Here is a 15348-nt window from a genome sequence, read left to right on the forward strand (position 1 = left end):
ACACTAATCATTACACTGGACAAGAGGTAATGAATAAAAGTATTACATTTGACTTTTTCATTGGCTTGATTCACTTTAATTTAATGAATACTTTACACATGAACACTGAGTATTTTCCTGTTATTTTTGTCAACATTAATAAAATTATTAAAACTTAAAAAAGTGTTATTTCAAATGATTTTTCGTCTATTTTATTTTACTCCTCTCTTGTGTGTAATTTATTGCCAACTTCCCATACAGTGCCAATTTGTTGTTAACTCATTTTTCAGTTTATTTTTTAAAATAAATAAATAACTGAAGCTGACAGAATGTAAAAGTTTGCCTCTAAAATTGCTTTATTCAGACACAAAATGTGTTTAATTTTGGAACTATTTTTAATAAATCAAGATATTATTCTTGACTTCATTCCTGAGCAGTGGTAATGCTTTTTGCATTACTGATGATGGTGGCCCATTTCACTCACAGTGCTGGAGAGAGTGCTTGTACTCTCTATTATTGACCATGTATTGACCATGTTCATCATCACACTTTAGCATATTAGCATACTGTTGATGGAGAATCTGAAATGAACTGAGACTTAAATGTCTTTTAGGCATTTTATTGTCTTTGCAAAGAGGCCACTGTCATGACAGAGTGCTAAAGGAGTCTGCCAGAGAGTAACAGAGAAACAAAAGGCACAGTGAGCTTTATACAGTATCAGGATGAGGGCAACAACTGCTTAGGGCCAGTCTTTGTTCCTGACAGGGAGCAGACTGCTTAAGTGAAATTCAGGTCTAGACAGAAATGCAAAACAAGGACAAATAGGTGCCATATCAAAAGAATTCCATACCAAAGGGCATCTTGATATAGTTCATAAAATAGACACTCCCTTCTTTTGATTTTAAATTCATCACAAAATAGGTTGTACATAAAGATCAAAACCAAAACATCCCATTAACATGGATCCAGCTTAAGACATCATCAAACGTTCGAGATTAAAATCATGTTAACAAAATTACACAGGCATATTTGTGTCAGCACAAGGTATAAACCAAAAAGGAGTAAAAACTACTGTCATCAGTAGGCAGGAGAAATCGGTTAATGAAGGAGAAGTTATAGGAACATCAACGTTATTAAGATTCATCATCTGGGCCCCATTTATATGTGTGCAACATCTTTTGTGTAAGCCATCTAGTGGTTGTTGACATATTCCAGGCTGTACTGGACTGATGAACATTATCACACATTCCTTGCATTTGGTGTCTGAAATAATTCCTGCATACTGTCTGCACAGATCATGGGTGAGAGTGAAAGTCAAGAGTCACAACACTGCAACCACAGAGGCCAGAGGACTGTGGCCATGCAAGTAAAGCATGTTTACCAAATTGGTAAACCAGGCATAGGTTTCACTTTCCCCTGCAAGGTAATCTGAAATGAAACTGTACCTTACACTGCTGGTAGCCACCAGATAACCCACAACTCCTCCAGCTGTGATGTTACACTCTACTAGCAAGAAGCTATTATCCATGATCCTTCTGTTTTAAATAATACCACAGAAACAGGCATTTTAGCATAAAGCTCATGTTTGCCCCATTATTCATCAATCTGAAATATGTCATGCATCATCAAACAGACATGGTAAAAGAAGGAAGATTTAGATGTGTGTGGTTTGTAACAATGGGGAAGTGATGCTATGTACTTGTTCATACAATGAGCTAACCCAGACACCTGTTACTTTCATCTCTTCCCTTTACAACTGATCATCATTACAGTTCTTTCAGTAGGCTACTCAACTTGACAACGGGACTGGTAGCAAGGACCTGTTTGCAACCTCTGATGTGAACAATGTTCTTCCACCTGGTGAGTATCAGATCTTTGTTCATATACTGTGCAGTATTATGATTGCATTCATGGGTAGAGTAATAAAATGTGAGCTTAGAAGAGCAAACTACAAAGAGAAGTGGGGAATGAAATAGCTTCTGCTAATTCTTTGTTGAACCATAAAGTAGAATATGCCTTTCTGAATACTATATTCCTAAGAATGCATTATCCACCTACACACATTTTACTGAGAACCACCTGTGTTTTCTGTGCAGATGCATGCCACACAGCTGGTCCTATGGTGTTGTCTCTCCATATCAACAGCTAGCATTTTTTACCCCAAAACTCTGCCATGTGATATTAGTGAGGCCGACAATGGCAGTGTGGTGAAAGTGGACTGTACCGACAGAAGCCTAAAAGAAATTCCAAGTGGCATCCCTGGAGACGCTACCAATCTGACGTTCACTATCAACCATATACCTAAATTAAACTCCACCTCATTTTATGGACTACATAACCTGACTGAGATTGACATGAGGTGCAACTGCGTGCCCATCAAAATTGGCCCCAAGGACCACATGTGCACTGAAAGCATGACAATAGAGGAAAACACCTTCACAAGCCTAAAGAGGCTGCGTGCATTGTATATAGATGGAAATCAGCTTTATGCTATACCTAAAGGCCTGCCTTCAAGTCTGATTCTGCTGAGTTTGGAAGTGAATCACATTTATTATATTTCTAAAGCAAACCTATCTGAGATCAGGAATCTTCAGATGCTTTACCTGGGTCAAAACTGTTATTTTCGAAACCCCTGTAATGTGTCCTATGATATAGAGAATGGTGCATTTTTACAGCTTAACAATTTAACATTGTTATCGCTTAAATCAAACAACTTATCTTTCATTCCCCATCAACTACCTGTAAGTTTAAAGGAGTTGTACCTGTACAACAATAACATCCAAGAAGTCACTGATGAGGATTTTAAAAATTTAACTAACCTTGAAATTCTAGATATTAGTGGAAACTGTCCTCGATGTTATAATGCCCCTTTCCCATGCAACCCGTGCCCAAATAATTCCCCACTAAAAATCAGCAAAACAGCTTTTAAAATGTTAGCAAAACTAAAAACCCTGCGTCTGCACAGTAACTCTCTAACATCTGTGCCAAGTGAATGGTTCACCAACACAACAGAGCTGAGAGTGCTTGATCTCTCATCAAACTTTTTAGCCAGAGAGATTGGAGTCACCACCTTCCCATGTTACCTGGGCAAACTGGAAGAACTGGACCTTTCTTTTAACTATGAGCTTCAGCGGTATCCTCAGACACTGAGACTGAGCCGCAGTTTCTCATCCCTCAAAGCCCTTAGAGTACTCAGAATAAAGGGTTTTGTGTTTCAGCAGCTAATGCCAGAGAGTATTGAGCCATTAAAACACCTCAACAAACTGGAGGTTGTCGATCTGGGTACGAACTTCATTAAAATGGCAAACCTTAGTATCCTGATGGAATTAAAAAGCTTTAAAATAATCAGTCTGTCCGACAACAAAATTTCTTCTCCCTCCGATGGACAAGGTGCTGTTGGTTTCTCTGAAAGAGAGCCTTTGAACTGGTCTCCCATGTCTGCTGCTGCTCAGTACCAAAGTAAGGAAGTGAGAGAGATTCATTACTTTAGATATGATGAATATGCTCGCAGCTGCAAATACAAAGACAAAGAACAGGGGGTTATTACATCTTTCGTCAACAAGGAGTGCAGTCAATTTGGGAAAACCCTGGATGTGAGCAGAAACAACATATTCTTCTTGCATTCAAGATTTTTAAACCTTGGGGAGCTGAGATGCCTCAATCTGTCTGGGAATGCGATGAGCCAAAGTCTGAATGGCTCTGAATTTTCATATCTGGCTAATTTACAATATCTGGACTTCTCATTGAATCGCCTGGACCTGCTCTACTCCACTGCATTTCAAGAGCTGAAAAGTCTGATCATCTTGGATATAAGTAACAATAACCATTATTTTGAATCCGAGGGCTTGACACACATGCTTAATTTCACAAAAAATTTAAAGAATCTCAAGGTATTGCTGATGAACCACAACAAGATCTCGACCTCCACTAACACAGAGCTGGAGAGTCAATCTCTCGAGAGGTTAGAGTTCAGAGATAACCGCTTGGATATGTTGTGGAGAGATGGGGACACCAGATACTTCAACTATTTTAAGAAATTACTTAATCTGACTGTCCTCGACATTTCTCATAACAACCTTAACTTCATTCCAGAGCAAGTGTTCAGGAGTCTTCCAGACAAGCTGTCTGAGCTCTACATTAAAAACAACAAACTAAAATATTTTGCTTGGGTGAAACTACAGTTTCTACATTCTCTACAAGTCTTAGATCTGAGTGGAAATAGCCTAACTACAGTTCCAAACATACTATCAAACTGTACTAAATCTCTCAAGAAGCTAATTTTACATAAAAACGAAATCCTAAAACTCACGCCAGATTTCCTCAAAGATGCCCACAACTTAAAATATCTGGATCTCAGTTTTAATCGCATACAGCATATAGAAAAATCTAGCTTTCCAGATGATGTTGTTGATCAGATGGACATGCTGCTTTTGCACAAGAACAGATACTTGTGCACGTGCAATGCCACTTGGTTTGTCACGTGGCTCAACAAGACCACAGTGCCCATTCCCAGACTGGCCACAGATGTGACCTGTGCCGCTCCAGGGGCACAAAGAGATCATCTTGTGATCTCAGTGGACCTGCAGGCCTGCCAGCACAACTACCTGTCAATCATCCTCTACACCCTCATGACTTCCCTGGTTTTGAGCTTCTTCACTCTGTCCATCTCCAGCCATCTCTTCCTGTGGGACGTCTGGTACATCTACCACTTCTGCAGGGCCAAGCTCAAAGGCTACAGGCGCCTGTACTCCCCGAGCTCTGTCTACGATGCCTTTGTGATCTATGACAAGGAGGACCCCGCAGTGTCAGAGTGGGTGATGAAAGAAATGTGTGTTCACCTGGAGAAACACGGAGACCGTCGCCTGACACTTTGTCTCGAGGACCGGGACTGGATCCCCGGATGCCCCCTGATCGACAACCTTTCCCAGAGCATCCACAGGAGCAAGAGAACTGTGTTCATTCTCACTAACAAATATATCAAAAGCGGAAACTTCCAGACAGCCTTCTACATGGCCCACCAAAGGCTAATGGATGAAAAGAATGATGTTATCGTGCTGATTTTCTTGGAGAAAGCACCTTGCAATTCAAAGTATCTGAGACTGCGAAAGAGACTGTATAAGAAATCTGTGCTGGAGTGGCCAACAAACCCTCAAGCCCAGCCTTATTTCTGGTTCAGCCTGAGAAGTGTTTTAGCAAATGAAAGTCACAAACAATATAACAATCTCTTTAAAGAGACACTGTAAATAGAACAATAAACTGTAATACTTAGTTCCTTCTTTCCTGTTTCAGACTGCCCTGAATGTACTTCTCTGTATGAATCGCAGTGCATGAACATCCCGCCACTGCTTTACATGTAAAAGAAAACTGTCGTTGTGTTATTACTACTGGTGTATTTTTCAAAAAATTTTTAATTTACCAGAACTGCCTGGTACTCTCTCTATCTCCACAGAGAACTATAATTTACATATATTCTGGGATTACCATGAAACTGCCAACATACCATGAAACAGAGAAATGAAACATACCTACTTCTTCAATTCGCTCATTACAGTATTTCTGTCTGAGAGCTTATACACTGAGAATCATTCAGTTTGTTGCTTGCTTGACTGCAGTGACAGCGTTTTTTTTTTTTTTTTTTTTTTTTTTTGTTTTGTTTATTGTTAATTGTGATGACCTGATGGCATGCATGCCAGGAACAGACTTTTAACAAATTTCATTTCAAACTTTTACCTGAAAGATTGCAAAGTGTCAGAACCTGTTTTCTGGACTGGCATTCAAAGATTTTGTGGGATTAATACACAATAGACACATAATGGTGAGTTTCATCAATATACTTTTCAATATCCTTTTTCAAGCTTGGCTGTACAGAGCATAGATTTACATATATCTGCACATTACATGTGATTTCTTTTGCATGTGGTTTCATTGAATGTTTCTGTAAGACTATCTTTCTAATGATTTTCTGCTAAGAACTTTATAGCACCCGATAATACTTAGACTGACTCTCTATACATTTATCTGACTCCAAAAATTTTGACTATTTATATCAATTGCTAAAAATGATTAATTCATTCATGACTCATTTAAAAATTGTTGCATTTTTGATGGTGTGATATACAGCAAATACAGTTTTACTTTTTTTGTGGCAATTTTCTTCTTTTCCTATTTGCATTTTTAGAGGGCAAATGTGAAGATGATTCACAAGAAATTTACAGTGTTTTTCTATATGAAACATGCAGCCAGGTTACACTCGCTGAGGACCTTATACATCGAAAGCTGAAACTAATCGATGCTGGGACACAATCACTCGTTGTCAAATTAAATACCTTTAACCTTACAGCTACTTATAGGGATATAAAGGGTAAAACAGATGACAAGATGGGATTATATAGCTTTTGGAGAAAGAGATAACAAAAATAAAAATAACCAATTCATAAACAGTATAATATATACCTGCTTAGTTCAATACTGGTCATGAGCTCCAACAGCCTTACTCAGCCCTGTATGACTAGTAATTTATGGGAAATAAATACTTTTATCTATCTAACATTACAGAGTCACTTCACTTTATACCTTTTCTCTACTTCTGCTACTGTTGCAATAGCTTTTAGCGTTCACCATTATTTGATAATTACCACTTGTTGTTACAGTGGTTACTTGACACTACAGACTATTGTAGTAAGAGGTTAAAAGAATTTATGATTCAAACAAATTACAGTTCCACGAGCATTTATTCCAATTTAGGGTTATTTCATTTACAAACTACTGCCACCTGGTGGATACAGGTGGGGACATTTTCTGTATTTAAAGAAGTTAAACTTTTCTTGAAACAGTGGATAGCAAATAGATTGTGCGTGTGCGGAGCTATTGCAGGGGGGTCATGATGACATGCTTGAGCACTAGCAGTATAACATGTGGGGGTCAAGTGGGGGTCAGGTGCATATATGAACACTGATACCAGCAGTAATCATTCCTGCTTTTGATGCCAGTACTGATACAGACCCTGCAGATTTTGTTCCCAATCACTGAAAGCACAGTAAAAAGAGATGAGTTTATATCCAGTAAAAACTGAAGGAGTCATTACAGTTAGCAAAAACTGCTTTGACTTTCACAAGACAAGAAAAAATTCCAAAACTATGCTTTAGCAAAGCACAAAATGTATGAGATTATAAATGACTTCACTGTTTTAATTTTACTGTTTATTTACAGACTGTCACATGTTGGATGCACTTGCTGCTCTTCTGTCTATCTTGCCATTATGAGATCCAGCCTGGTTCATGTAAACCTATGTGGATGTCACCGCAGTTCCCTTGTGATGTCAAGGCCTACAATATCTCTATAGTCAAGTTTGACTGTAAAGGGCGTCATCTGCAGAGTGTACCTTCTGGGATAACATCTAATGCCACTGAGCTTGACCTGTCCGAAAATTTCATTTCGAATATTTCAGCGAAGTCCTTTTCTAAGCTGTGGAACCTGACTCGTCTCAATCTCAGCTGGGTAAACAAAAACAAACTGGTGATCATTGATGCAAACGCTTTCAGAAATCTGACAAAACTGAATGACCTGAGACTTACAGGAAATAGTTTGAGTGAAATACCCAGGAACATCCCCCTCAGTTTGGAAAAAATTGACCTACACAATAACAAGATTATTTTGTTGGATAACAGGAGCTTTGCGAGCATAACAAATGTGAAACATCTGTATTTATCCAAAAACTGCTACTCGTGGAATCCCTGTGGTCAATCTGTAACGATTGTGGATGGCAGTTTGGAAGTTATGACCAAACTACAGACTGTGGACTTGTCCTTTAACAACTTAACTCACGTACCCAGGGGATTACCAAGCTCATTACGCACATTAATGCTGGGCTCTAACAAAATACAGTACATTGCTAAAGATGATTTCTTTGGGCTCTATAATTTAACAACCCTTAAAATACAGGGGAATTGTCCAAGGTGTCAAAATGCTCCGTATCCCTGTGTTCCTTGCCGAAACAATTCTCTTGACATCCATCCTTATGCATTTCACAATCTAACACAGCTTAGGACGCTGCACCTGGGAGGAAACTCACTGACCCACCTGAAGCCCTCCTGGTTTGAGAGCCTGAAAAATCTTAGACAACTGTTCCTGTCATTTAACTTCTTACTACAAGCAATTACTGAGAAAGCAACATTTCTAACCTACCTTCCCAGGCTCGAAAAACTTGACCTTTCTTTCAACTTCGCTCTGAAGTTTTACCCTACAACAGTAAATCTTTCACAAGACTTTTCAAATCTTGTGTCATTAAGAACTTTGCATTTGCAGGGACTGGTCTTCCAAAATATTGGACCAGACACACTCAAACCTCTGTACACACTCAAAAATCTCTCTGCACTAAACTTAGGAACTAACTTCATTATTCACTATGATTACACCATATTTAGCAAATTCCCCCACCTGAAAATGATCTACCTTGCAGAAAATAGGCTGTATCCGGTTCCAGTAAACAGTCCCACTCATTTGGGTGATGAAGACAACGGGAGGTCAGACTTTTCTATCTCCCCGCTTACACAATCCTATCCAAAAGACTTTGCTTTTGAGATATCACACAGCCTTATCAACCAAGAGTGCTTTGATTCTGGACGGGTGCTAATCCTCAGCTCCAATAATCTGTTCTTCATTTCTCCAAAGCAATTTGAAGGCTATGGAAATATTTCATGTCTCAACCTCTCAAGAAATGGATTTTCAGCAGCACCTAATGGCACAGAGTTCACTTTGCTGCCTAATCTGACATACCTGGACCTGTCATTCAATAAGATTGATCTGGCCTATGACAATGCCTTCAAAGAACTAAAAAAACTACAAGTACTAGACCTCAGTTACAATTCTCACTACTTCATGGCGTATGGGATAACGCATAATTTGAATTTTACAAAAAATCTGCCTGCTCTGAGAGTACTGAATATGAGCTATAATTCCATTTCTACATTAACAACAAAACAAATGTATAGCAATTCATTGAAAGAACTTCAGTTTGGGCACAATAATCTTGGGAATCTTTGGAAAGAAAGGTCGGATCGCTCGTACAAGATGCTTTTTACTCAACTTACTAATTTGAATATTTTGGATATATCCTATAACTACATTTCAAAGATTCCAGATGATGTTTATAAATATTTGCCACATAACCTCACCTTATTACGCATAAGCCATAACTCACTCACTGATTTTAAATGGAACAAACTCACATTTTTCCACCAACTTCAAATTTTAGACCTCAGCTTCAATTCTTTATCTGATGTGACAGGTTTAAGCTCAAATTGTAGTCAGAGTTTAACGTTCCTTGACCTGAGCCATAATCACATTTTCCACTTGGACAACGGGTTTATAAAGGGTGTAAAAAGCCTTAAGACTCTTAGCCTTAGCTTCAACAAACTGACCATCATCAATCAGTCAACCTTCCAGACGAGGCCTGATAGCCATATTCAGACATTGTTCCTACAGAGTAACCCGTTTCAGTGTACCTGTGATTCATTGGAGTTCATTGTGTGGATTGAAAACAGTGATATAAAGATCCCAAGACTAACCACTGATGTGACATGTGACACACCAGAAAACCAGAAGGGTCTTGCATTGATATACTTTGACATTAACCAGTGTGTCAATGACAGCCAGGCGTTCCTGATCTACATTCTCTCGTCTTCTTTCATTATTGCCTTTATGTTTGTAGCGACTGTTGCCCACTTATTTTACTGGGATGCTTCCTATGTAATACACTATATAAAAGCAAAGCTGAAGGGATACAGATCATTGAACTCACTAGATACTGTATATGATGTCTTTGTGACTTATGACACCAGTGATCCACATGTCTCTGACTGGGTGATGAGGAATCTGCGGGTGAAACTGGAAGAGGAAGGAGAGAAGCATCTTCCTCTGTGTTTGGAGGACAGAGACTGGCCTCCAGGGGTCCCGCTGGTAGACAACCTCACTCACAGCATCCGAAACAGTCACAAGACCCTGTTTGTCCTAACGGAGCGCTACGTTAAGACTGGGGTTTTCAAACTGGCGATGTATCTGGCCCACCAAAGACTGCTGGATGAAAATGTGGACGTAATTGTGCTGCTTATGCTGGAGCCTGTCCTGCAGCACTCTCACTTTCTGCGGCTGAGGATGAGGCTGTGTGGGAAAAGTGTTTTAGAGTGGCCGAAAACGGCAGCGGCAGAGCCCTGGTTTTGGCAAAACCTGAGAAATGTTGTGAGAGCAGATAATCAGGTGATGTACAGCAAGAGTTATTCAAAGTACTTCACCAACAAGTGAAGCAGGATAAGGATCAGTGATCACTATCTGGGAAGGATTTATGACATTAACCTTATCTGGATCTTGTTTTTGACACATTTCTTCTATAGCAAAGCTGATTTGGTCCTGCGCTACTTTATAACTATGCCTGTGATTTAATTTTTGTTGATGGAGTTAAGATGATAATTTCTTGTGTACAGATATGTACATTTGTGTACAAATGTTACAGAATAAATAAATCAAATATGTGCCATTTTGAAATGTAAATGTTTCTACCTGTCATCTGTCTAGAAAATATATTTAAGGTCACAGATAGATTTACCGAACGGGCATAATGGGCACAGGCCCAGGAGCTCAAGGCAGCTGGGGCGCCCTAGACCAGAAAACCATGTAGGGGCTGTTAATCATTCTGCTGGAAAGTCAAATGAAAAATGACTGAAAAAAAAGGTACAACATGAGAAGAAATAGATGCAAAGCTACACAAAATGACTAAAAAGAAACAGAAAACACCAACAAAGACAGAAAACTGTAAAAAAAATATGCAAAAAGCAACAAAAAACAAGTAAAGGAAGTGGAAAATCATATATAATCAATACAAAACAACCACAAGAAAACACTAAGTGACTATATGTGAGTCTGAGGAGTGTAGTAGAGGTGGGGGCCTTTTACATGTCTAAGCCCAGCCCCCGTCTCCTAATGTTTTAAGGTCATATGTTCAACCTTGAAAAGGGAAACATAAGAACATGATGCACTGCATGTTCCTTCATTATTAATGTTAGCTCCTATAGTTTGAAGTCTATACCAAGTTATTTCTGAGTATAAACTGCCATGATCATCTAAAACAGATTCATAAACGGTGAATCCTCACTACACACCTGTTTACACCGACCTGCAAATCCATTCCTGTACTTCCTGTGGATTTCCCACTGAGTTAGATCCTGGCCCTGTCACTTCTGCTGCTGTCCGCGTGGGGTCGTCGCTGACCCACTTTTACTGGAGCACAAGGTTGAAGTTGGACACAAACTCACTCACCTAATGTGATACAGCTGATCGGTGCAGATAAACGCGGTTATCCCCTCTCCTCAAATACATGCACATACAGGCAAAAACCCACTCTGCACCTACACGGTACGTCCATTTATCGCTTTACATAGAAAAAACATATTTGTACAAAAGTGGGCTTTTAAAAACGGGACGTGACGTCAGATGGTTATTTGCATGCTGCGCAGTATTTAACGCGAGACCGAGGCTGGAGATTTCATCGCTCCTGTGCCAAAAGCGACGTGCGTCTTGTTGTTTGGCTGATTGCAACCCCGGTGAGTGCAAGTTCATTTTGCGCCTGTTTATGTTAAGTGATTTAGCAGCGGAGTATGAGTGTGATACCTTTCCTCACGTTGTCCTACTCTGTCAAATGTTGTCAGCGCTGCCAAATGTGCTGGAACAGACAAAGCTGCTGGAATAAGTCAGAAAATACAGAGACACTGATGGAAAATACTAAAAAACGTCAGACTGGCTGGAGGTGATGGCGTTATTTATTTAGGTGTCAGGTGTGTTTGGTTGAATCAGATAATCAGTGCATGCAGCTCAGTGTCTGGGCTGAGGTCCATTGTTCAGAGCGGGGTCTGGCTTCAGCTGTCGCTCCTCCGATCAATTAGTGTGAAAAGGGCGGTGGTTCCTGAGCTGCACAGGTTCAGACACAAAGCTTCTCTCAAACCAGGCACTGATGGACGTGGACACGGGGGGGTGGATGGTGGTTTGTATAAATGTGCTCGATCTCAGCCCTGGTTATTCCAGTCACACTGCTGCATGAAGTAATTTTATTGCGACTTATAAAGTAGTCTCATGGGCTCTGTTGCAAATTAAACTCATGACAATCTTCCCCCCCCCCCTGTCTTTAGCGCCTCTTCAGACATGGCTGACAAACCCGACATCACCGAAGTCACAACCTTTGACAAGACAAAGCTGAAGAAGACCGAGACTCAAGAGAAAAACACATTGCCAACCAAAGAAAGTACGTGCTGACCCTGAACTAAACCTTTAGTTTGCTATGGTGGAGAAATCTGTGGGAGTGATGTGATGTTTGTTCCTTTTCTTGCAGCCATTGAACAGGAGAAGTCGGTGCCATCATGAGTTGGTCCTCTTGTGCACTGAACATTCCACAAGCCTGACCCCCCCCCCCCCCCCCAAAATCTTTCGACATGTATTCCAAATTCCTACATGACAAAATGGCAGCTGTACAACCCCCCAACACTGGCCTAGATGTCCGTCTGAACAATAAGGAAGTGTGGCTCAATGTCAGCGCTGGTTCTTGGTCATCTGTTGCTGTGTCACTGAGGGGGCCATACACTTGATTTGTAACCTGACTCTAGCCACTTGTGAATGCTCACAAATCAATCTGTATTTCTTTGTAAAATGTCTGGAATGCACACTTAAATATGCAAAATAAAAAAAAAAAGTGATTATTGTCCCTGTGAATTTTTCTTTGTTCCCTCCCACTCTGGGCTATAAGAACACCCTTTGAATCTCCAGCATGGGAACATGTAGGTGTTGCAATGACTTCAGTGCTGGCACAGTGAAGTCCCTGATGTAGATGGTGTTGCCTGCTAAAGGTTGACTAGTGTTTTTTTTTTTTTTAAAGTGTATATATGCTTTTAAAGGCTGGATTTTAGTGCAGCAGCCATTTCACCTTTTACATGTCCAACCACAATCTTAGGTTTGTTAGTTGATGCCCTGGGAAGGTGTACAAACAAATGGTAAAAGATTTTTACATAAGATAGCTGACTATGATTTGCAGCATTCTGCTGGCTTCGTAATAAATCCAGCAGAAATCAAACTGCACAGGTATGACAAAGCCCTGGCTCACATCCTGGAGTGACTAGAGCTGACCAAATCCTCAGCTGTTTCCACAATTCACTGCTTTGTTGAAGTTCAAGTTTGGAGGTCAGGCTCTTATAGAGAACTAAAGCTTATATCAGACCAGTCATTGTATGCAGTCCTGTCTAGTCCTATACACTACACTCAAAAGTTCATTCCCTGCAGCTGTGTCAGGCCCATATTTCAGCCAAGTCTGAGCAGCAGCACATCCCCAGGCCCGTCCCCACTCGTCCTCCAGCTGTAGCTACAGCAGCTTCCTGCTGTGAAACTGCTGAGGGGTAATTTTGAGAGTCTCTGCTGCCTGATTAGACAGGTCACGTCTCCTCAGCTGGAGGTCAGGTGCTGGATTGGATCAGCACAGTGTCTGTTTTCCTGTGTAAGATATTTGCTGTCCAGATTTAAATCGGCTTCAATTTTCAGAATAAGCTCATAATAAATGCAGTGGTATAACAGTGCAGTGTGTAAAGCTTATGGATTATGTTAGGAAGCTACCCCAGATGACCTGTATGTAATCAGAGGTTGAGGCTAATTGTAAACTGTCCACAGTGGCTTCAGAAACTATTCAGGCCCTGTATTTTTGGGGGGATTTGTAGATTTATTTTGAAATGAATGACATTTTACTCATCACGATGAAAATGTCTAAAAACAGGTTTTCATGTCATTACAGTTGAATGCCACCAAGGCCAACCAGCCTTGGTTTTCAGAGCGGAAAAGCCTTGAACAAGCCTCGGTGTTGGTGACCTCATTGAATGTGTAAACAGCAGCACTGACAAGGCTGACCTTTTGGTGGGCTTTCACCAAGTAAAAAAAAACAAAAACAAATGCATCTATTTAAAGAAGAAACAGGTAACCTGTTCTGCTGACAGTTGTGTCTCAGAGGGAAAAGTAGAAATAATGACAGGGGAGGGACGTTACATAACTGAAATATGTCTACGGACCATAACAGCCATGCCCAAACAACAACAATAGGCTCTGCTGAGAGACTGGCACAATTCCACATTCATTCTGTTTCCCTTGAGGCTGCATTTAAGCCAAAGTCATTTTTAGCATGGGAAAAAGGACATGTGAGTGTATTGTTTTAGCTGCCTTTTAAAGAAGCACCAAGAGGCCAGATGATTTATGCACACACACATCTGTGATACCAACCCTCCCTCTAACGTCTTCTACCATCCTTATGAGCAGTCTGGTCACACAACAGCTCCTCAGTGTCCGATAACAATGTGTTCTTTTGGTAACACATTAGCCAGTATTACACATTACAAGGCACTACTATCCCCCGTTACGTCCCCCTTTACATGCCGTTTATGCTGTTTAATATAATATCTAGCCTCTTAGACTTGAGAAACTTGCAATGACAGTGTAGCTAAAGGGCTCAGCATCTTGCTCACCATTACTTCAAAGGAAGACATGCTGTAAAGATCAAACCTGATTCCTTTTGGATGAGAAAGCAGAGCATTAATATAAATATTTTCAGTGATCTACAAAGTTCTACACTGTTCTTTAATTGAAAAGGTCTGCATTCCATGATGACTTCAGCCTAGTTAAGAGCTGATATGCATCCAAGAAAGGGGATGCAAATGACACTGAAATGACACTAAGGGCTGATTGTGGTGAACTTGGCTCAGGGCACTAAGAGGCCATCTGCCAGTGTTGTGACGGGCACCCTCTGGACCGGCTGTGGCTCGGACTGACTGCAGCCCATTACGAAGAACACACAGATGCCTCTGAGACAGCCTATGGCCACATACATAATGAGACAACACTGGAGGTCCTGCTGCCGTAAAGGGACTATTGTATATATCAACCACCAAATCACAGTTATACTAGCAAAGAGAACGGTGCAACAAAAACAAATGTGTAATTGGTATATGGTGATAAAACAAATGAACATGGTGTGCAAATTTACAAAACTGGTGCACTCAACTCTGCTAATGCAAATAAATGGGTCACTAGTTAATATCTAAGTTTTCAACCTATGTGTGACAGGTTGAAAACTTAACAAAAAACACTAATGTTAGCAGCAAAATAATGTCAGATTGTCTCTTTTTCAAAACAGGAACAGCCACACAGATAATAAAAAGGCCTTTACTTGGGTTATTATTTTTACCCACAAGAGGAAGTGAGGGGATCTCACAGCTGCTAGCAACAGCACTGTGAGACTCAATTCAGTCTCTCTGCTCCCTCCTCACATTCAGTCTAAAACCTAAACACCAGCTG

At 40.3% G+C, this 15348-nt stretch overlaps 2 protein-coding genes across 4 annotated transcripts; both read left to right on the forward strand.

Moving 5' to 3' along the window:
* The first annotated feature begins 1484 nt into the window (after positions 1–1484).
* On the forward strand, positions 1485–5620 carry tlr7 (toll-like receptor 7). Its single transcript, XM_026294682.2, has 2 exons — positions 1485–1839; positions 2076–5620. The coding sequence occupies exons 1-2, from the start codon at positions 1825–1827 to the stop codon at positions 5220–5222; spliced, it is 3162 nt and encodes a 1053-aa protein (XP_026150467.1). The 5' UTR covers positions 1485–1824; the 3' UTR covers positions 5223–5620.
* Positions 5621–5625: 5 nt separating this feature from the next.
* LOC113122979 (thymosin beta-b) lies at positions 5626–12722 on the forward strand. Of its 3 annotated transcripts, none has more exons than XM_026294685.2 (3): positions 5665–5794; positions 12156–12268; positions 12356–12722. In XM_026294685.2, exons 2-3 carry the CDS (start codon positions 12169–12171, stop codon positions 12385–12387), a joined length of 132 nt encoding a protein of 43 aa, XP_026150470.1. In that variant the 5' UTR covers positions 5665–5794; positions 12156–12168; the 3' UTR covers positions 12388–12722. The 3 variants fall into 3 exon arrangements, with proteins under 3 accessions (XP_026150468.1, XP_026150470.1, XP_026150469.1); XM_026294684.2 differs by lacking the exon at positions 5665–5794 and adding an exon at positions 11419–11573; XM_026294683.1 differs by lacking the exons at positions 12156–12268; positions 12356–12722 and adding an exon at positions 7189–10524 and having other exon boundaries at positions 5626–5794.
* The last annotated feature ends 2626 nt before the right edge of the window (positions 12723–15348 follow it).

The sequence above is a fragment of the Mastacembelus armatus genome, chromosome 21 (genome assembly GCF_900324485.2).
Source record: "Mastacembelus armatus chromosome 21, fMasArm1.2, whole genome shotgun sequence".
Taxonomy (NCBI): Eukaryota; Metazoa; Chordata; class Actinopteri; order Synbranchiformes; family Mastacembelidae; genus Mastacembelus; species Mastacembelus armatus.